The sequence below is a fragment of the Podarcis raffonei genome, chromosome 10, assembly GCF_027172205.1.
Source record: "Podarcis raffonei isolate rPodRaf1 chromosome 10, rPodRaf1.pri, whole genome shotgun sequence".
Lineage (NCBI taxonomy): Eukaryota > Metazoa > Chordata > Lepidosauria > Squamata > Lacertidae > Podarcis > Podarcis raffonei.
In genome coordinates, this window is record NC_070611.1 from 41,287,698 (window position 1) to 41,310,341 (window position 22,644).

The 22,644-nt window shown below is 39.8% G+C and overlaps 1 protein-coding gene across 2 annotated transcripts in view; it reads right to left on the bottom strand.

Moving 5' to 3' along the window:
- Positions 1-12,504: 12,504 nt before the first annotated feature.
- NTN4 (netrin 4) overlaps positions 12,505-22,644 on the bottom strand; it is a 40,742-nt gene continuing 30,602 nt past the window's right edge. Inside the window, exons 6-10 of one of the 2 annotated variants that reach the window (XM_053405959.1) lie at positions 19,772-19,985; positions 18,689-18,801; positions 17,960-18,028; positions 16,594-16,764; positions 12,505-14,449 (exon numbers count right to left, since the gene is read on the bottom strand). In XM_053405959.1, coding sequence (XP_053261934.1) covers positions 14,316-14,449; positions 16,594-16,764; positions 17,960-18,028; positions 18,689-18,801; positions 19,772-19,985 — 701 coding nt within the window. In that variant the 3' untranslated portion in view covers positions 12,505-14,315. Of the gene's footprint in view, positions 14,450-16,593; positions 16,765-17,959; positions 18,029-18,688; positions 18,805-19,771; positions 19,986-22,644 lie in introns of both variants that reach the window. The other variant, XM_053405958.1, reaches the window with a different exon arrangement.

A 22,644-nucleotide genomic window follows, 5' to 3' on the forward strand; every position in this document is an offset into this window, starting at 1 on the left:
ATTCTGGATTTGGAAAAGGTATGAGGAGCATGATGTGCAATACAAGAATACAACTGAGGGAACAGGGATCAACCTTCTAATGTATTTATAGTTCATGGATGAACAACTTCCTTCAGTTAATTCTTTTTTTTCTTCAACTTCCACCGATTTAACTTTGAGGAACTGGATATGAGCATTTGGAACCCTGGCCACTTGCCAGAAGCATGCTCCAGCCGCCTCTCAAGTGTCCCTTATTATTAGGGAAACAAAAGGGGGAAATCCCAGAGGTGGTTGTGCAAATGTTTTGAATAAAAATCTCTCTTTAAATGCTCAACACATTTGGAGTCATTTCAGGTTCCTCCTCAGGGAATTTTAAGACTGCTACAAGGGGATACCATTTCCACTCTTCTTGAATGCAAGAGCACCAAGGAGGCTGAGAGAAGAAAAGGGAATATTATATCTCCACAGAGCACTTTTAAAGCAAGTCTAAAAGCAGATACATACTGTACTGGATTTAATATTGCAGAAGGGCAAATCCAGACGTGGAAGTAAATTCTTTGTCTGCTTATTAAGAGCTGTTAATAATGATGTTGTTTATTTGATCCACTTGCATTTTTTAAAAATAATTTGTTTACCTCACCCTCATTTGAGATAATGTTGCCTTAAAAATGTAGGAGTAGGACTATTTACATTAGCACCAGTGATGTTTACTTTCTGTTATGCTAATATTTCCTATAACTGTCATATGGATAAAATATAGGCACACTGTAGATCGAGGTGGGATGAAATTTTTCAGCTGAAGGACTGTGTTCTACATACCAAAAGTATGCATGGCCAAAGTAAGAGAGCCCCCACACATATTCACCATGCCACACACAGGCATACAGTCATACCTTGGGTTGAATGCGCTTCGAGTTGAGCGCATTCGAGTTGCGCTCTGTGGCAACCCGGAAGTAACGGAGAGCGTTACTTCCGGGTTTCACTGCTTGTGCATGCGCAGGCGCTCAAAATGACGTCATGCGCATGCGCAGAAGCGGCAAAAAGCGACGCATGCGTGTGCAAACGTGCTGTGACTAGTTACGTTTGCTTCTAGATGCGAACGGGGCTCCGGAACGGATCCCATTCATATCTAGAGGTACCACTGTACCTACATACACTATATATCTATATCTATCTATCTATCTATCTATCTATCTATCTATCTATCTATCATCTATCTATCTATCATCTATCTATCTATCTATCTATCTATCTATCTATCTATCTATCTATCATCTATCTATCTATCTATCATCTATCTATCTATCATCTATCTATCTATCTATCATCTATCTATCTATCATCTATCATCTATCTATCCCCTTCATTCATAATGTGTTAATGGTTTTCAAAAAAAGTGAACATGAAGCCTAGATTAGGATCCTGATGGGGGTGTAGAGGAAGAACCCCTTCTCCCCCCCCCCCATGTTTTCCCAGTCTAAATATGGCCTCTTGCACTTGCCATTTGCATTGGAAAGAAAACATGCATTTGCCAATGGAAGCTTGCTTTCCAATGCAAATGACATGCACCAATGGGAGCTTTCTTTCCAATGCATATAGCAGATGATTAATATTTGGGACAATAATAGGACACAACGAGTTAAAGTCCTCTAGTCTTTACCAAAATCCCAATCTGGATTGGGGCCCCCTTTGCCTGATATTTACCCGTTCACATAATTACTCACTGTGTGAACGGTGTCACATCTATTTTGGCCCTGAGATGCATGTGAAGGAAACAAGTAGTGTTGCTTAAATTAAAAGCTATTTGCCCTTTTTTTACAACAGCAAAATGGGACAAAGTATAGTTTATTTTTCTTTATTTAATTTAATAAAATGTATATACTGCTTAATTTAAAAAGCTTCTTTATAAAATATAAAATAGACATTAAATCTACTGAAAAAATCAGTTGTTAAAACAAGTTTGCTTCAATTATATTAGATCATTACATAAAGCCATAGAAAGAAGCAGCACCACTATCTCATTATACCTCACAATTGCAGTATAAGTATGCAGTTTAAACGGCTTCCAATTAAAATTACACTAAATCCCTTCTGACCCCATTCTTTTCATTCCTCTGAAAATGGAATGTTTCTGGAGCAGTAATGGCTGCAGACACTGCCGAATGTAAGGCTGCACCAGGGCATTGCTTTCAATATGTATTAAATATTTTGCAAGTTACTAGGCATCTCCATTTGCTTAAGGAATCTATAGAATGTTTGTTATAGCAGAGCTAGGCAGTTGTGCCTTTTTTTGTTTTAGATCGAAGGGCTGTATAAAAAATATGTATAATGAACTGCATAATCGTAGTCAAATTTGTATTTTGTTTGATAGCATCTTGAGGATGTTGGCCTTTGCTTCTTGCAGATGTCATGACAGTCCAGAAACATATTGAATGTAGGATTTGTTTTACATGCACTTTCTCTGCTTCCTCATTGTTAGCTCGCTTGCGTACCACTACAACCTTGACAGCTGGAAACTTTCCCCCCACAAATAGAATTGTCCAGACTGTGCAAAGAAGCACGGAAAAGTGCACCGGGGTAGCAGATATAATTCAAGGACTCTATGCTGTCCTTTCCAGTATTGCAGTCAGTGCTGGATTTACGTAAAAGCTAAACTAGCTATAGCTTAGGGCCCCACCCTCTTGGGGGCCCCAAAAAAATTTAAAGGAAAAAAACAACTGGTTGTACATTTCCAAAATATAAGATAAAAAACAAATAAAATAAAACCTACATACAGCAACAGTGTTTTGTGTTGTGTAGGCTCCTATTTGTTATGTGCAAATGGCTTTAGATACCTACTAGGTCCATAAATTACCATACAGCATATATTCAACACAAAAAAAAACCAGCAACAGTTTGTTGTTGTTGTTGTTGTTGTTTTTTAAATGTATTTTTATTAAAGATTTTCTTGATTTACAAAGGTATGTGCAATGTCTCTCTCTCATATATTTTTCCCAATGTAACATTTTTATTTTTTTACAAATCAGTTTCATTTGTTGAGACATTAGGAAGAATAGGGGGAAAGAGGTGGGGGGGAAGATGAGTGGGGGTGGGGTCGGGTGGTGATGTTTCTATTTTACTTAATATATGTGGGGTTTTGTGTCATTGTTGCTTGTGCAGGTTCTCTGCTGTTCACTTGTGTTCCTTTGGTGGTGAGAGAGGTTGGGGTTGGCCTAGGGTGTGGTTGTTTGTTTGTTTGTTGGTTGTGGTGATCTTTGTTTTCATGTGTGAGTGGGGTGGGTGGGTGGGTGGGTGTTTTGGATCAGGTTAGCCATATTGATTTGTATGCTGTTGGTGGATTTTTGTCATTGTCTTGTTGGGCTGTGTATGTGATAAAGGGAAGCCATACTGGGGTGAAGGCGTCTTCGTGACAATTTGTTGTTGACAAGGACAGCTGGACATATAAAGGGCCCCATTACCTTCAGTAGCTTAGGGCCTCATCAAACCTAAATCCAGCCCTGATTGCAATGTTGTTTTTCACTCTCCAGTTGTGAGCATTAGACAGAGACTGCACACAGGAGGCTTCCTTATGTCATTGGTCTGTCTAGTTCAATACTGTCCGCTACAGTGACTGGCAGTGGTTATCATGGGTTTCAGACAGGGGACGTTCCTAGTCTGACGTGGAGATTCCAGGACCAATCCAGGCACCTCCTGCCTGAGAAGCAGATGCTCTCCCGCTGAGCTACATGTGTTGGGTGCTTCAGGTGGTAAATGCTGTAGGATGGACAGTGGTGGTGAGGAGTGGGAGGACAGAGCTGTGTGTGATGCTCGGAGCTGTATGTGCCCTGCACCCTGGTCTGCTGCTCACAGTTGTGGTGGAGGACACTGTCTCATTACCTGTGATGAAGCAAGATTCTATTGCCATTCCAATCATCATCTCTAGTTGTGATGGGGTGGTGGGCAGCTTGACCTTTTCCACAAAAATCAATGTATATTGGGCCAGCCTTTTGACTGGCAGATAGGAAAGATCAGAAAGAACTGGAGACATTAAAAGTATCTTGTAATCTTGTCTGGATTTGTTTATTTTCAAAGGTATAGGATACAAAGACCAGTACCCAGGTACTCATTGGTAGAAAGTCAGATTGTGCTGACTGGCCCTGCCATGGCTATTGCACTTGCTGTTGCTCTCCACCACTTCATGGAATCATAGAGGTGGAAGGGACCCAAGGGTCATGTAGTCCAACCCACTGCAATGCAGGAATCTCAGCTAAAGCATCCATGACAGACGCAAGGAAGGTAATTTCTGTAAAGGAGAGCCCACTGATTGAATTCATTGTTCTCAAATATACATAGTACATACATGGTTGCAGGGCAGAGCTGGTGGAGGGATGCCGATATGGAGCAGAATGCTTAAATGGGGCCCCAGTCAATGTGTAATCTAACATAAGCTTTTATGGAAGAAGACAGAACAGCATGCTCCCTCTGTAGCTGTCAATAACCTTGCCAGGGAATTTCTGGATGCTGTTGTGGAAAATAATCCTGTATTTTGGGTTGCCTTTGATGACAGATTCATGTAGAGCAGACCATGACAGACTACCTCCTTGCTGAGGTGGATTGCAGACAGCACAATAAACTACCCCAACATCTGTACTGGCTCCGTCCCTAAAGTCTTTCAGGGTGTGAGCGTTGGTCTAAAAAACACTTGGCAGCTTCGATTCTAAATGCCCCAGAGCCCACCTTGTCTCAACAACTCACAACCAGTTACTATTTACCAAGAACACTTTGTTGACTACCATGCAATCCAACACAAGTGCATGGAGGGAGCTGTCATCACTGGCTTCCCCACAACCAGATCTCTCCTCTGAAGAACTTCCCTCCTTGAGGAAAAGCATTCAGATTCAGCAGGTTTAAAGCAACATTAATTTAACTGAGTATTTTGTTTCTAATGGATGTGTGGTTTGGTTTTTATTTTTAAACTGTAGTTATCTACCCCAAGACTATGCAAAGGCATGAGAGGGAGATATTGAACTAAGCAAATAACACACAGTAAGACTCAGTATATTGACCTTTTAAAAAATATCATCAGTATGTTTGACCATTTTTATCAACTATTTGCTAACATAGAAAAGTTCTCCTTTAAATAGCAGTCATTATGACGGGTCTCCAAGCATGGCGGGTGGAGAGTTGAATTCTTGTCTTTGTTTTATTATTTTTTTGTTTCTCCCTTCTGAAGCTCTGTGGCAGGGAAACTGCGTAGTTCTAGCGGAGAATGGATACTTGCATACTTTGGGAAAGAGATTTGTGTTTGGTCAATGAAAGAGAAAACAAGCTAGGAGGCGATAAAAATGTCAAGGTCATAATGTTCATGGAAGCTTTTTGACCAGCCAGGAATTTTTATTAATTCTTTAAATGCAAATACCTAGGCACTATGGACACGTTCCATACCTCCTGCAGAGCACTAGGTGGAAAATTACAATTAGCCTCCCAGAACGAAAATATAGTCCCTCAGAATGTTCACTATTAGGATCGTATCAGGTTACAATGGTGTTTTGGCCCAAGACCAGGACTTGTTTGGCTTCAGGGATGCTGTAGAAATGTTTCCAGTTCCTGGGTGACAAATATGCATATTGAATATTAGGTACGGGTTCCATCCAGTGGTGGATTTGTGCTAAGTGGAAGCACTTCTGTGGCTAGTGCAAGGTGAGGCACCTCATTTTTATCATTCCTGCCCTACTACTTGTAGCCCTTTGGGGTCTGTGCCATATACTACACTGTTCCAGAGGGTTCATGAACCCTTAGGAGAAATTTTAGGGGCTTTGGGGGCATGGAAATGTTGCATTAGGTAGGAGGCATCAGTGAAAAATCTGATGTCCTACCTCGTCCAAGGGGATGCACTTCAACAAGTGCAAAGCCACTGCTGTGAATACAGCCCTGTGTGTCTGATTCAAGTACATTCTGTGTTCCTGTGAATACCATCAAAGTCTGTGAGATACCTTACCAGTTGACAGGGCCAGCAACCCACTAAGGGTGCATTCCTGTTTTAAAGGAATTACAGTAGTTCCATTGAGCTCAATGGGACTTACTTTTGAGTAGACATGCATAGGACTGTGCTGTCAGAGAGAGTTTATAAAGCCTAAATCATGCTACATTTTCTATTCCCTTCCCCTATTTTATTTTTTGCTCTACATACTCAGTGGATATAGTTTATTAGATGTGTTCACCTGGGAATTTTGGTGTTGCCCTGAAGAGCAAATTAAGATGAGGCAGCAGTAAGAAAACAGGTAGCCTCAGGATTCTGCTGCCTTGCCTGACAGCATCTGAGGAAAGAGCATTGAAACTAGGCCACCCATTTGCTGGTTCTAGACTTGCTTCAGGTCCCTCTTTGGTTAGCTTGGCTTGTTTTAGTTTGGTTGCCAGGTCCACTCTCTCACCTCCGTCGTTAGTTTTTTCCTCCCTTCCAATCCAGGTGTGGTCAACTGACCACTCATAAGAATGGAGGTTTCTTGGATTATTTGCTTCATTAGCCTTGGATTGAAAGTAGGTTGAAATTTTGGGCTGGTTTTTCTTTGGGGGAATTGTTACAGGTTCTGTGGGTGAAATCCCCAGTTCTTTTCAACATTGTCTTGTAAGTACCATGCTCGGAATCGGAAATAAATAGGGCTACTTTATCCAGCCCACAGTTTTAAGGGCTTTGCACGGAGGAGTTCAAAGTTGATTTAAGTAGCTTCAAAAGGGAGGGGAGATTTGAAAGTCCACCTGACAGCTCCCGGAGTCTTTTACTGATAAAAGTTGGCAGTTATTTTCATAGGTTGAGCCTTTTTATCAGAGTAATTTGATAATTAGAGCTCCTACTCACACAGCAGAGACTCAGTGGAGACTTGACCCGGCGCCATTATCTCCCAGAAATGCATCATGCTATATGGTAATTTTCATAATTGCAGACCCTTCCCCATGCAACATGCAAACTGTGCTATAGGTATGCAGGACACATACTTCAGGAAACTTGAATGTGCTCACAGTTGAACGTGTGAATTAGCTGAGATTTTTGCTTGGCCTTAAGTTCAATTCCTATGTAGAGCCCATCCCTTTTAAGCATCTTACCAAATGTAAATAATAGAAAGTTGTGCTCTTTATTCAGCCAGAAATTCAAGAGAGCTCTAATTTTGAAAGTAAAAGGTATGAGAACTACAGTTCCATTTGGCATATGTACTACAATTTAAGTGCTGAATTTGATCAGGAATTTTTAGCAGAAGTTGCTTTGTATTTTTATAGTATGCATCTTCCACTCTGAAACAGTAAAGTTCCCATCCCAGTCTTAAAACAAAATAAGCTCTGGGTCTACATTTGACAAATTGGTTGTTTTACTAAGCAAACATTAAGGAAAATTTGTGCTAACCAATACTAGATCGGTCATGTCGTATATTTTCCCCCATTGATGATCAGCACAAAAGAACATCTAACATGTAATTCTAATTCTAGTGAAAAGCAACATAACTCCAGGATGCCTACTGACAAAAGGCATATATTTAATATAAAATACACAAATGTCTTTTTCTAGAGATACTGTATTTATTCTTGATACAGTGGTACCTCAGGTTAAGTACTTAATTCGTTCTGGAGGTCCGTACTTAACCTGAATCTGTTCCTAACCTGAAGCACTACTTTAGGTAATGGGGCCTCCTGCTGTTGCCGCGCCGCCAGAGCACGATTTCTGTTCTCATCCTGAAGCAAAGTTCTTAACCTGAAGCACTATTTCTGGGTTAGCGGAGTCTGTAACCTGAAGCGTATGTAACCCAAGGTACCACTGTAATTGTTTCTTTGTCTACAGTTGGGGAAATAATTTCCTTTGCACTAATGTTCTCCTTCTAGGAGTGATATAATAATTATGTAGTTCATTTCCCAGAGCAGAAAAAAAGTTATTTATCCTCAGTGTCCCTTTATGGTGTTTACACAAGAAGTATTCTTGTGAAAAGTCAACTTCAGGTCAGTGTTTGGTTTCAAAACCGGTAACCACCTGAGTACGAATCACAGCTAGTGCTAGCAGAATCTATTGTCTGTAGGAAACTGCACAAGCAAAATACCGGTACATTCAAATATTTGTTGACTTGATCAAATGGAGAGAGCTTTTCTTTTGAACAGGAAAGACACAAAATAGGACATGGGAAGCACGTAGGCAAGAGTCCACTATCAATTGAGTCTTACCGTGATTCCCTAGCCAGTGAGTTAAATTGGAGTTTAAAGACCCTCAACAATAATCTTACTACAACATAAAAATTGCATATAAGTAATAATAATACGATACAATTTAATACATATTTAATACAAAGCATACAAAGCAAATGTTTACGGTGAAATCAGATACTCAAACATGGAACTCAACTAGGTATTACCGGGTAATAGTCTTCTGGATTACTCTATGCCTGCACATGTAGTGTCAACTAGCAGATTGTGTGGTGGGGCTGCACCACTCACTTGACCTCCCTCTGGCTGAGTTGCTACTGCATACCAACGGGGACAAGTTGGAAGTGAGGCCAGCATGGTGCAAACATGCTGGCAGAGCCAATCTGGTCTCCTGCCAGTGCTTGCACCACACCAACTGCTGCACTGCCTTGCTCCTGGAGGTGGGTCAGGTGACCAGCATGGCTCCACCACACCTTCTGCAACTGGTAGTATCTATACAATATGTGTGTGTTACTGTTTTTGTGTGTGTACAGAAAGATATAGGTGCATATCAGTTCTTACAAATCCTTCACTTCAAAAAAAAATGCATTATTGGTGTTTTTTCTTCAGTACCAGTGGGTATACTGAGAGCACTGGCGGAGGAAGAGGAGTGCGGGGGGAGTGCGCTGCCCCTGTCAGCGTGATCCCAGTGGGGTGCCATCACGGCTGCCCCCACCTGCACTGGGCACCATGCTCCCGCAGGCGGCACGCCACACCCCCAGGATGCGCGTCATGCCCCTGCTGGCGGCGCACCATGCCCCTGGATGTGCGCCAGGCCCACCCCCGCCTGCTCTCTGCCGCTGACTAAGACGAGTGATTTTCTTCCATAAAAGCAGGTGGTGAGCCTACCACTTGTAGCTTCTATTGCATGTCTGCATAAAATATGAAGAAAATGTGATGTTGACCACTTCTTACAGGGTATTCTCATTCTTTGTCATTAGAATGTACTAAGGATTTCATGGGATAGTTTTTGTCCTCTGCACAAAAATAGATCACTTCTTTTCCAAGCTGCTGTGACTTCCAAGCTGTCACTCTTAATGAATGACTGTATGTACCAGTATGGAGCTGTGAGGGCCCAGCAGCAGTCAGTCTCCGGTTGGTCAGGTTTTGAGATCCATGTAAGGGCCTTATTGCCAGTGCAGGGAGGGGAGCAGAGGCCCCAACCCATTAGCCTAATTTGTACCAGCTTTCGTTCAGTATTATTTCCTCTCATGGATCTGTCTTTATCTGTATCAATTCCAGCTGGCTGCATCAAGGTGAAAGTGAGTTGCCTCCATCAGCGCAGGTGGCCTTGCCCCCCATCATTTGACTCATGTCCTTCTGATTTATGCTGTGGCTCTGGGGACCTGAATTTATTTATGTTCTTCTCTCCTTTACTTTTTTTATCTTGTCTATTATAAATTGTAAGCTATTAATTTAAGGTGTAAACAGCCATTTATGTCTTTGCACTCTATAAATAAACTAAATAAATAAGACAATGAGTCAATGGCCACTGGATATCCACAGAGCTCCACCACCACCCTTGTCACTTCATTTTCCAACTCACAGATGGAAAATGACAAAAAAGAAATATGGCAGGGAAAGTATTAGGTAAGGAGGGATGGGTGAGCATCTACATCCCCTATGTGGGCCTGAGGCTGCCACAGCTGGCAGCTCTTAAGAAAGCAGAACATAACTGGAAGAAATACCAGCCAGGTATGGTGTGCTTGAATTAAAGAAGCCTTTTGAGGATGTTATGTACTGAGTTGAATAGGATCCAAAATGCAGCAGTCTGATTGGTCCTAGAACAATAGGATTCAGAATGCAGCAGTCTGATTGTTCCACAGGAGCCACCCAATCCAGCTCCAGGTGGAAGTGAATCCGCAACCTGATTGGCCTACAGGAAAATCCTGGAATTAGCCAATCACGTGGGGTCCATTGTGTAAATAATGTATATAAAGCAGACATTCTGGGGGAACTCCCATTCCTCCTCACCGCTATGAGCTGAATAAAGAGCATGAAATCCACTCTCGACTCCGAGTATATTTCAGAGGACTTGGCACAAAACTTTTAAGATCAGCTTGGGTGGGGAAGGCACAACTTCCAAGCTTAGGATGTTAGCAGGTGGAGAGTTAATATTTCTTCAAGGATACCAGCTTGCTTAACTCCAAAATTAGGGCCTACCAGAAGGTATTTTTATGCCCAATCTTTTGTTCTAGGCACTGGGTTATATTAATATTTCAACATGCCTTGAAGTTTTTCCATATATAGAATATTTCCAGAAATATTTTTCCTGCTTGTTTTTCTCCCTGTGGCCCTGTCCTCCCTCAGATTAGTGAGGGACATGTGTAAATATTTTTCTTACTGAACTGTGGGAAAGGAGCTATGAGCTGCCTTGACCTTCGTGCAAGGTTAGATTTCGGAACTCACTGTCATTGGAAAAAAAAATCAACAAGAAAGTACAGAAACCTTGGGGACCAGCAACTTTAGCGACTTATCAGTAAGCTATCTCTTCAGTGTGCTAGGAAGTGGCTGCTAAGGAAAGCTGAGTGTTTTTTTAAAAACACTTCACTATTGATATGGTACCAAGTAATCATATCTAAAAATAGAGAGTGCATATTTGTTCCAAATTTGCTTTGTTTATTTATGCCAATGCTAGCTCCCTATTTAGATACTTTGGTAGTACCAGATGTTCTTATAATTTTCTGCAACATATACATATCCCTGAAGATTTAGCCCATGGACGTAATTATACTAAAATACCATCTTTGTGTAATTTTCCATTGCGCACAGGCAATTTCTCTTCTGCACTGTCCATAAGTGACATAATGTGGAAATAGTTCCCTACTGGATATATTTAATTCCAGATCAGTAACAAAAAGAGTTCACAGCCAAGTGAAAGATTCATTTGCTGATTTTTTTTTGGGGGGGGAGTGTAGAAAAACTTATTGGATATTGGAGTATTTATCTCCTCTTCCTTCTTGGCCCCTGGAATTGGACTCATGCTGGATTATGAATGAAGTATGGGGTGTTTTTGAACTAAGTTGAAATTAATTGAAAGTCAGTGGGTTTACTCTGAGTAAAACTTAGCTGAATACCACCCATGGTCTATAATATTGCAGTGACAATGACAGTGATGCTATACTGAATATACCGTAGAGGAAGGAATGTCTCTCTCCAGAGTTCACAGTGTTACCTTCAGGAGAGTGCTCATACCATTTTCCAAATGAAAACTAGATGTACCGTATATTTCTATTTGTCATGGAAAAGGGAGCACGTTTTACTTCATGATCTTTGGGGATACTTGCAGTACTGTGAATGAGGTTTCTCAGTGTCATTTATGCTATGGGAAGCTGCTCTTGGCATGTGAAACTGAGAGCTTGTTATATTTCTTTAATTAAGAGACACAAAAATGTGGAAATCCCTTTTCGCAGAAGTAACTACGTGGTTTTTTGAGAATGTAGTGCCATCATTACACTGCTAATGCATGTAGACATTCATGTGAATCAGCCCTGGCAAGACTTTTTCTCAGAGTCAATAGAAATCGACAGACCTCATCTGTAGCACCATTAGAGAAGAGAGAAAGCGTACAGCCTCCAAATGAAAACTCCACAGCACAAAGGATTGCTGTAGAGGATTTTGCAGCTTTTGTTGTTCACAGTGGAGCTAGCTGGATATTCCTTGTACTAAAGTGATACAACAGAGGAGAACAAAAGCTTCAAGCATGATCATTAAATAGTACCTACATTGTGGGGTGGGGAACTGTGTCACCATTCCTCATAATGTTATAGGTAAAGGTAAAGGGACCCCTGACCATTAGGGGTTGCGGCGCTCATCTCGCTTTATTGGCCGAGGGAGCCGGCGTACAGCTTCCGGGTCATGTGGCCAGCATGACTAAGCTGCTTCTGGCGAACCAGAGCAGTGCACAGAAACACCATTTACCTTCCCGCTGGAGCTGTACCTATTTATCTACTTGCACTTTGATGTGCTTTCAAACTGCTAGGTTGGCAGGCGCAGGGACCGAGCAACAGGAGCTCACCCCGTCGCGGGGATTCGAACCGCCGACCTTCTGATTGGCAAGTCCTAGGCTCTGTGGTTTAACCCACAGTGCCACCAGCGTCCCATCATAATGTTATAGGCACCATCAAATGGAGGTCCATGACACATGAGTGATCAGATTCCATAACAGGAATAAATGTGTGAATGGTGCATATGTGTGTGTGTAGAGGGCATGGTGGTGGTGAATATCGTGTGAGAAGAAACCCATTTTTCTTGTGAAAAAATATTGTATATTTCCTTATAATCTTATGGACAGGGTTCTAGAAAATATGAATCCACAAGAAAAAATATTTGGAATCATAGTATATTTATTATATACATAAAATATAAAAACAAAATTTCAAAACAGTAACATTTTTGTGAATCCACAGGACCACAATAGAAAACATACCTATGAACCATGGATCAGTGAAGTGTTGTTATTTCAATGGTATAATAGCTCTTCCTTTATTTTTTAATGTATATAAATGGGATACATTTTGTGTCTGTTTACCAGAGAAGTATAGAATCTAGTGATGAATATGGCATTGATATTCCATAAATTTACACTATTTTGAAAGTTCTGTGTAGAAACAGAATGAAAGAAACTTGCTGCTCAAGTTTAAATATTATAAAACAAAGGCCAAAGCCAGCATGAATTATGAACAAGTCCATGACTTTTCAAAAAGCATTCCCCCCCCATCCTTGTTTTCTCTTTTGGTGGTATATACAGTCTCATCATAGCTGATATTTATAGAATTAACCCATTAGTCTGAAGTTAGGACTTCATCTGAAATATATTAATTGCAAAAAATTACCCTTGAACTTTACTGAGTGGCCATTGGCATAAATGAATGAAAACTATTCCTTTTATCCTTTATAGTCGTGGAGTGCTTCTGTTCCAATATTCATTTTCCTGTGCCACCTCTGTTCCCCAACAATATTAGAATTTTCACACTGAAAGGGGGCAGGCAATAAAGTGCTTTATACAATCAAATGCTTACATGTGTATAATACCTCAGAAAATAGAAGTGTTCCCATTTATACTTTATGGAACCAGTCTTTTCTTAAAACCAAAATTTTGATGAAAGGATAGGTTCTACTTTCATCTGTGCTGGCTCAAAAACAAACCAGAGTCCAACTTGGGTGTTGCAACATATTCCCCTTGGTTTAACTAACTAGAAAATTCCATCCAGAATCTTTTTAAGTGCCCCAAATGAAAATCTTATTAACTCCTTTTTAAGGATGTCCCACAGAGCCCTGTTGGTTAAATGCATGCCCTAATTAGTTATTACAGATTACTGACTTTGTATGTTTTCCAGTGGAGTTTTCCCACCAATATTGGTGTTATTTCCATACATGTATACTTCTAGAGATTTGTAGTAGACATTTAATCAAAACCTTCATCTTACTTTTAATATACCAGTATAAAAAACCCCCACATTCCATTGCTTCTCTCTAAATTGGTAGTCCTTTTGTCCGTTACTAGTGTATATTCATCTTCCCAAAGAACATGAGAGTGGGGTTCCAATTTTCAGATTCCTCAGTTGGTGCCAGTTCCACATACTTTAACGGGGGGTAAACAAAACACTTGTACAGCTGGACCCTAAAGCAGTATTGTCTATAAAGATTTAATTTAAGGGCTGTGACATAAGCCATATTTTGCTGAATAAATGAAATTTATTCCCAGGCAGGTTGGTCCAATACAGACAAGGTCTGTGAATGCAGTTCTGCCCATGGAGATCCTTTTACTCCACTAAATAGATGATTGGTGGAAATAGATGATATGGGTAGGAGAACTGCAGGAGTGCAGCTATGCATGCACAGCCTATTGTTGGACTCACTTATTACAAGACCTCTACTCCCCCTATACAATCAGCTGAAGCTATTGGGTGGGTGGGGGCTCCGCTTCTCTTGTGAGGGTTTCACCCACAAACACTGTTTATACATAAGTGTTGCAATTGGGACCAAAGTGTTTAAGAATCAAAGTGAAAGGCTATGACTTTGAATACCTCTACACATACTTGGCACTATTCCTTTCCATTCCAGTTTTCATTTTGAGAGCCTTCTTTCCATAGCGTTTGCATTTTGTGCATAAACAAATGCCCTATTTGGCACTTTCAGCTACAATCTTTTAAAATTTCCAAGACATTTTTCCCCAGAGCTGGTTTCCATTGCTGGACAAAACTTTTCATATTGACTATGAGTCTGCCTGCTTGAACATCTTCATATCCAGCCACAAGATATTTCAAACCTTTGAAAACAAAATAGTCAGGTATTTATTGGACTAGTACTTCATATTTATCCAAGTATGCAATCATAAAGGGAATTTACTTTTTATACTGTAAACCACTCTGTGATCTTCTGATGAAAGGCAGTATATACATTTAATAAATAAATAAAATAAAATAGTTGTGTGTGCATATGTTTTGTGCATGTATGCATGTACATGTGTGTGTGTACGCGTGCATAAAAAAGGTAAAGGTACCACTGACTGTTAGGTCCAGTCGCGAATGACTCTGGTGTTTGTCTGCAGACAGGCTTCTGGGTCATGTGGCCAGCATGACGAAGCCGCTTCTGGCGAACCAGAGCAGCGCACGGAAAACCCATATACCTTCCTGCCAGAGTGGTACCTATTTATCTATTTGCACTTTGACGTGCTTTTGAACTGCTAGGTGGGCAGGAGCTAGGGCCGAGCAACGTATGTGTATAATGCATATCTTTTTAATCCAGAAGTATCTTTAATGTAAGAGGACAGGAGGCAATTTTGTTCATATTATACCTTCTCAATGCAGCCCTCTGATAAACTGTTCCAGAGAGTTGGGGGGACCCTTTATATTAGAGTACAGTGGTACCTCGGGTTAAGAACTTAATTCGTTCTGGAGGTCCATTCTTAGCCTGAACCTGAAACTGTTCTTAACCTGAGGTACCACTTTAGCTAATGGGGCCTCCCACTGCCGCTGCGCCACCACTGAGCAATTTCTGTTCTCATCCTGGAGTAAAGTTCTTAACCTGAGGTACTATTTCTGGGTTAGCGGAGTCTGTAACCTGAAGTGTCTGTAACCCGAGGTACCACTGTAGAAGTTGCGGGGCAACTGTAGGAGGAATCACCTCCTTTTCTCACAAGTTAGCATATGCTTCTATTCCATCAAAAAGTCATTCTGTGCTAAAAGTTGCACAGTGCAGTTTACTCTTATGTAAACTGTGCCGTTTACTCTTACTCAACACTCTTATGCAGTGCACCAGTCTGGCTCACTTTTGTGCTTAATTGCATTTGGTTTGTGAAACTTTACTACTTTTTTTGGGTAGATGACAGAGCTACAGTATCTCATCTGAGAATGATCTCATCTGAGAAATTATTGCAAACGAGGTTTTTTCCCCTAGTAACTTTGAGGTATTTTTTTTAAATGGTGAGACCATTTTACAAAGATACTTCACTATCTAAATATTACATAGTAAATCTACCCTCATAGCTCATTCAGTAGATCATGAGACTCTTAGGGTCATGGGTTTGAGCCTCATAATGGGCAAACAATTCCTGCACTGCAGGGCATTGACTAGATGACCCTCATGGTCCCTTCCAGCTCTGCAATTCTATGATTCTATTATTTTAATACCTCCAAAGGAGAATAGGTACTTTGGAATCCACAGTCTATTGTTTTCAAATAATTGACCAGAGAAGCAGGTGTCCTTGAACTAATAATTTACTGAAACAGAAACTCTGGATCTAATTTGTATGTGCATGCAAAGGCCCATTCAAATACAGAATGTCTATCTGTACTTTATTATTTTAAATGAGATGTGTGTTTAGATATACATTGAGATGTGCCAGAATGTGGATGGGAAAGCACAGCTAGTCATATATAGAAATATATGAATATAGAAATATTTTTATGCATGACTAGAACTGGCTCAAGAAACATAAATTTCAGTTTAATACAGTGATTGTGTATATTGAGTGTATCTTCATTGATTTGCAAGCACAACCAATGCAGGTGTGATGGGAATATCTTACATTCTTTGGAGACAGGGTAACACTAGCTGCATTTTTTTTCAAAATGTTGGGGAAGGAATTCTGCTTGTGTGCAGTTATGAGAGAAGATTCAGATTGACAAACACTGTGGCAGGGCTTTGATAATGATTAGTGCATGATATAACAGGTCCAAAGTGAAGCTAAAATTGAAAGGATTGTCTAGCATCACATTAAATTGCTTTAATTAGTAAGAACAGTGATTGGCATTTTAGTTTTCTGGAGTATCTATGTAATATTTTTTTCTACCACAAGAATGTGGAATATAATTTATATGTACTGACTATAAGAGTGGTTCTGATGGACATAAATAGTAAAAATAAATAAATGATGATGATAAAGACCTGATTTTCATATTAAATACTTACCAGGATTAAGTACTGGGCAAGTGCAGCCTCTGTTAGTCCATGATTCTGGGTACAGAATCCGCTTCCCTCGTAAAATCTTAAGCTTTGTAGATTTCAGTACTTTTTGGATCTTCACATTGACCTCAGCATGGGAGCCTTTATCATGAGCAGATAAAATCTTTGCCTTCAGCACTGAATAAAGAATATAACTTCTGTTTTCATTCTAGTACATTGGTACATAGATTAATCTTAGGCACCATCAGTGTGTGCAGTGCAAACTGAGCCTCTTTGTACTTTCAGGGTGGGTGTAATTGTTGCTATGGCTAGTGTGATATAGAGATATTTCTATATATTTCATCTGATGCAAACAGAAAAGCTCTTGATGTAGTCAAAAATAAACTGTGCCAGATCCTCTCCTTGATGAGCCTGTTCAGCCTTTGCCAAAGACAGGGTGCAGGGAGATGCTCAGTGACCTGATTTTTTAGGAAATACTGAGCACATACACAGCTGCTTCTTCCCATTGGAATTACTTGGAACTGCTGCTAAGCTGTCATTTAAAACTTTTTCACAAAACTACAAAATACAGCAATGGTTTCCTGTAGCCCGACTGCCTGTTCCCATTATAGGCTTAAAATACATGTATTTTGGCAAAGAGAAGTAATCAGTTTAAAATAATCTAGCCATTTAGAGTTACATAGTTTGGTTCTTAGAAATTTACGGATTAAAAAGTGCCTGGGAGTTTCTCTCTCTCCCCCCATCCCCCATAAGCCATGCATGGATGAATTTAAACTGATAGAGTCTCCCTTTGAGAACTAGTAGTCTAATTGGCATCACAAAAAGGACTTTATATTGGCGATAATTTATAGAAAAAGAGATTTGTCTACATATTAAATGCTGGTTTTCTCCCAGGACACATTTTCTAGGCAAATAGACCATTTATTAGAAGATAAAAAATGTTGGAGAAATTGTACATAGCAGACAAAATATGCATGCAGCCATGCAGGTCCAATAGAAATAAATTTGCAAGGCAAAACAAGTTGTATTACCAAGCAAGCAAAATTCCAGTTTTGCTTGGGGGGGGAAAGTCTATAACTCAGGGGTCAGAAACCGTGGCACTCCAGATATTGTTGGTCTTCTGTATCTATTGTCTCTGACCATTGGCCATGCTAGCTGGAGCTGATGGAAGTTGAAATCCATCAAAATCTGGAAGGGGGTGGGTATCCCATCCCTACTATATCTAGTGCACCACTTAAATGAACCTCTAGTTTTCCTAATATAAATACTACCATATCTCCCCGTCATAGTAGCTTTGTTGACAGTTTACACTGATAAAGGAAACTGTTGACAGCATAGGCAATTTGAATAATATATTTGATTTTTAACTCACCATATGTATATTTCATGCCACAGAAGATCTTGGAATTTCTTAAAACTTGGTCTTTACATTCACATTTTCCTACAGAAACACAAAAATAGCTCTCTCTTTAAGCACTATTTGATGAAATATTTTAGTTACCATTATTTCATATTGTATTCACCAGAATGTCTAGATTCAGCTGCTAAACTGGGAGGGAATGGGATTGCTCATGTAATCAGATATAGTTTTGGAGGACAGCACTTTTCACAGAAGACTGAATGGATAGTGGCAACAGCATGTTACTAAACATTTTAAGTACTGAATGGAAAAGAATTTTTGTAGCTGCTCACTGGATCCTGGATATATCTATATCTACAGTGTGTGTGTGTGTTTTGGGTGTGTATACAGTATGGTTTATTTTTAGCTTGATGGAAAATATCAGCTGAGATTACATATCTGATATTCAAACAGTGAACCTAACCAATTATAATAAATAATTCCACGTGATTTATAGTTCATTTCAGATGTTATATGAACACATAGGAAGAATGAGATCACACACATGTGACCTCCACATGTTCGTTATAAAAACTGAAAGAGCCCCCAACAACAAAAAAAGCTTTATGCACAGAGGGCTCCCTCCTTGTGATCAGGAACTCAGGGGTCCTGATAGCATGGGAAAAGTAATCTGCACATATGTTTAACACCTGAAAGAGACTCCTATCTTTCAGTAAAAAATCCAAAAGTTCATATTCTTACCTGAATGTCGAAGGGCAGAGTAGCCTTGTTCATCCTCCCACCCCCATGCTGGTTCACTTTTGTTATACGGAGAATAAAAGCCAGGGATTTCATGGTACCAATCTATGTTTGCACTGCTGAAATTAAAGGAATGCTGTGATATGTTTCTATCAAACTCAGTTCAATTAAAGTTTATTTGTAAACAACCCTCCACACAAAAAAACCCTTGACAAAGCTTAAGTATTCAGAAGCAAAATTAAAAGAAAATATTTATTGTGCTAATTATCCATACTTCAAACATTTTTTCTGTTGTCAGAAAAGGGACTTACTTATCTGCAATTCATTTATAGATCTCACACAAGTTCAGAGCTTGGAAGAGATTTCTAGCAGTGCCTGGTAGAGTTTTTAGGATTATGATATAGTCACCCATAGCTAATTTCTTGCAGGAAGGGAAGTTCTCTTTTTTTCCTTCTAAACTAGTCATGTGAGGAGGAATATGGAATAATAGAACGATAGAAGCATAGAGTTGGAAGAGACCCTGAGGATCATCTGCAACCTTAGCATTATGAGCAACATGCTCTAACCAACTGAGCTATACTTATGCCTCTCCAATACTGTATATTTTTCTTGTTCCAATTCTTTCTTTCTTTTGTGGGAAGTGCTACCAGTATGTCTCAATAACTTCAAGGTAAGACTTAGAAAAGTGATTGTTTCCTATTTCTGATGCATATCCCCCCTCCCCCAGTCAGATTAATTTAGTACTTAATCCTTTCAATCCAACTATAATGTGTGGTTCATGTGAGGCGTTACAATAAAACAACAACATTTTGTTCTAGAGCAGAGATGAGGAACATGTGGCCTTCTAGATGTTGCTGTGCTTCAACTCCCATCAGCCCCAACCAGCATGGCCAGTGGTCAGGAATGATGGGAGTTATTATCCAAAAACATGTGAAGGGTCACAGATCCTCCATCTCTGCTCAAGAGGTTTTTCTACATCTCTAACCTTTTTATTACTTCTATTTCAAACATGTATTTCTTGTAGATAAACTCCCTGTCCTTATGTTAGCTAGCCATTTATAGTTAGCAATATGTTTGTCCACTCACTTATTGATGCAGTCTCCATTTAGTGGGTCACAGCTTCCTGCACAATCACATGCTCGGCAGCCATAATCTCCAAAGCCCCAGTATCCTACCATGCACCTGTCGCACTGAGGACCAGCCACTCCAGGTTTGCAGGGACAGTCACCATTGCTGGGATCACAGAAGGTGGTATTGCTAAAGGGAAGCACGGCTGATCCAACAGGGTGGCAGGAGCACACTGCAATATTAAAACATACATATGAGATGAACATATAGGGGGAGAGAGTATATCCTAAAGGTGTCACCCAGCCTTAGTATTATTCTTGTTTTACATTCAAGGGCTCAAGAAATATAAATGCATGAATCTGCCACTACCATTTGTAGTTTGGCCCTGCAAACAATGCAAATGTATGTTTTCTCCATGCAGTACATTATTATAGTTTTTACTACTGTGGGTTTTACAGATACATGGCAGACTTATTGAAGTCTCACATGTGAAAATGCCCTGTATTGTTTCCCATACCAATCACTATGCCATTCCTTAAAAGTGTTGAGTGGAAAATTTCACCTTTTAGCTGAAATATGCTTGCAGTAAGGTGTGCTAAAAACACATGATCTCTTGCTTATTGGATAAATTGACTTAAAACTGAATCTGAAATTCAATATAACCATGGCCCCGGAGTATTAAAAGCAGTTCTCAACTTTAAACAAATGTTAACTGCTTTTGTACAACAGCCTCAAAATTTAGAATGCAGCAAATAAGCTCTGATTACTAGAAGTTTCAGTTGAGTCTTGGATAACAAGATCCAAGTGTTACAACCATCTGTGTATGGAATACAAGTGTTTTAAATTTAATGACTGTAATCAGTTATGAACCTTATCGCCCCCGTGACATTGTAGCAGAGTCTTAAAAATTCATACAAGTTGTTAAAAATAGAAGAGGTGGGAGAATCTATGTAACCTTCAAGCAGATTGCTACAGTTGCCATGTTAAATAAGAGTATGCCCTGCTTTATCTAGTACATACACACTCCTGAACAAATATTACACATTGTTCACTTTGCTTAGTGTAGTTTAAGGATTTGTGGTTTAACAGCTCCTTCATTTGCTTTGACCTTGGAGCTTTTCCATTTTCGTTGCTCCTCAGTGAGTGAGCTGGCAATATCTGCAGAATTCCATTGTCTACGACTGTATATGAATAAGGTTATCAGACATGTCGTTATCAACACAAACTATGCAAGACACAAGGCCTTTTTCTGTCGAGATTGTAATCTCTGCTTGATCCCCTCAAAGCACAAGTTTTCTGTTCAGCTGGAGCTATCCAAAACACTCCTCACACTTTACACAGCAAGTGAAAAGCTGTGACTGAACAATTTCACGCAGGAAATATCTGTCTCCTCTGTTGGCTCTATCATGTGTCACTCTGACTCCATTGTTGTGGACTTTGCACAAATGATAGCAGCTGAAGATGAAACTGGGATGGCTGCCCAGGAATGAAACTCATTATGGCTTGGAGGCAACAGCTGAGAGGAATTTGCTTTGTATCAATAGATTTCACAAGAAAAGAAAAGAAAAAAGTAAGCTGATCAGGAAGAGGAAGTCAGAAAAGAAAACTTGAAGGATCGATTGCTGTTATGGGGAAAGCTTTTACCACTTCTATAGATTGTATGCAAAATGCTTTACAATACTTATTCGTCCTCCCCAAAACCCTATTATTTCTTGTATTTTTAGAGATGCAGCTGAGACTGGGAGGCAGTTATTGTTATTGTTATTATACTAGTAGTATTTATTTATTTATTTATTTATTTATTTATTTATTTATTATTTATTATTTATTTAAATTTGTATACCACCCTTCATCTGTGGTGGTTCACAGCATTAAAATATGAGATAAAAACACAAAATACATAATAAATACAAGAACAAAAACAAAACAATCCCCCCACCTGCTCCCACAAGCACATTTTAAAAAGAAACACAGAAGTAGTTCCAACATTCTTTGGCAACTTCCGTGATCACATTCACAGTAACATTTTGTGCCAGCTGCTGCAATCAAGGAAAACTGCTGCCATCCAGTGTACTCAACATATTCTTCCAGAGTGTACTTGCCTGGGAAGATTTGCGTTCCTTGGAAAACAGTCTTTTCTGGCCTGAAATAGTGCCCCCCGCCCCCCGGTGATTCTGACAGTCCATAGGTAATCTGGGATTTGAATGTCATCACTGTCAATCCAAATAAAATATTCTCTGTAGGCAACGTTTTACTCAGTAAAATGAGACTGAGGTGTTAGTGGATCTAATGGGTGAAGAATTTCAATCGTGTATTTTTACATATTTAGCTTAAGGGGAAAGATATTAGACAATGCTGTTCATCTCCTCTGTACTACTGTTCATTGGCAAAAATCTTATCTCTAGGCCAGGGGACTACCCTTTTAAGCACCTACAATCTTCAGGAAGGTGTGGAACCTGGGAGGGTAGTCAGGGTCAAGGGAAATAAAAGGAACTCTATACTTTATAGGAGCAAACCGTCTTCTTCAAGCTGTCCTAAGTCCTGGTATTCACTCAAGTGTCCACCGTCTCTTGCAGCCTCCTGCTTAAGGTCAAGTTAGGATTTCCTGCTACATCTTCTGCCATGATTTGAACACTGCATCTACAACTACAGTTGCCACAACTGGCATTTCACTGAATGCCAGAAATAGGGGTGATCAAATTGCAAAGGTACGCAAGGGTATGGACAATTTGTTTAATAAAATAGCTTGTATTCTGCAGAAACTTCTTTACATTTTGACTAAAGAAAGACTGTGTTCAGGATGGCTAACAATTGTTATAGATATTGTTGTTACCAGTCTTGAGCACTTTGTTTTTTAAAGTCAAAATGCAGAATATAAACTAACAACATCT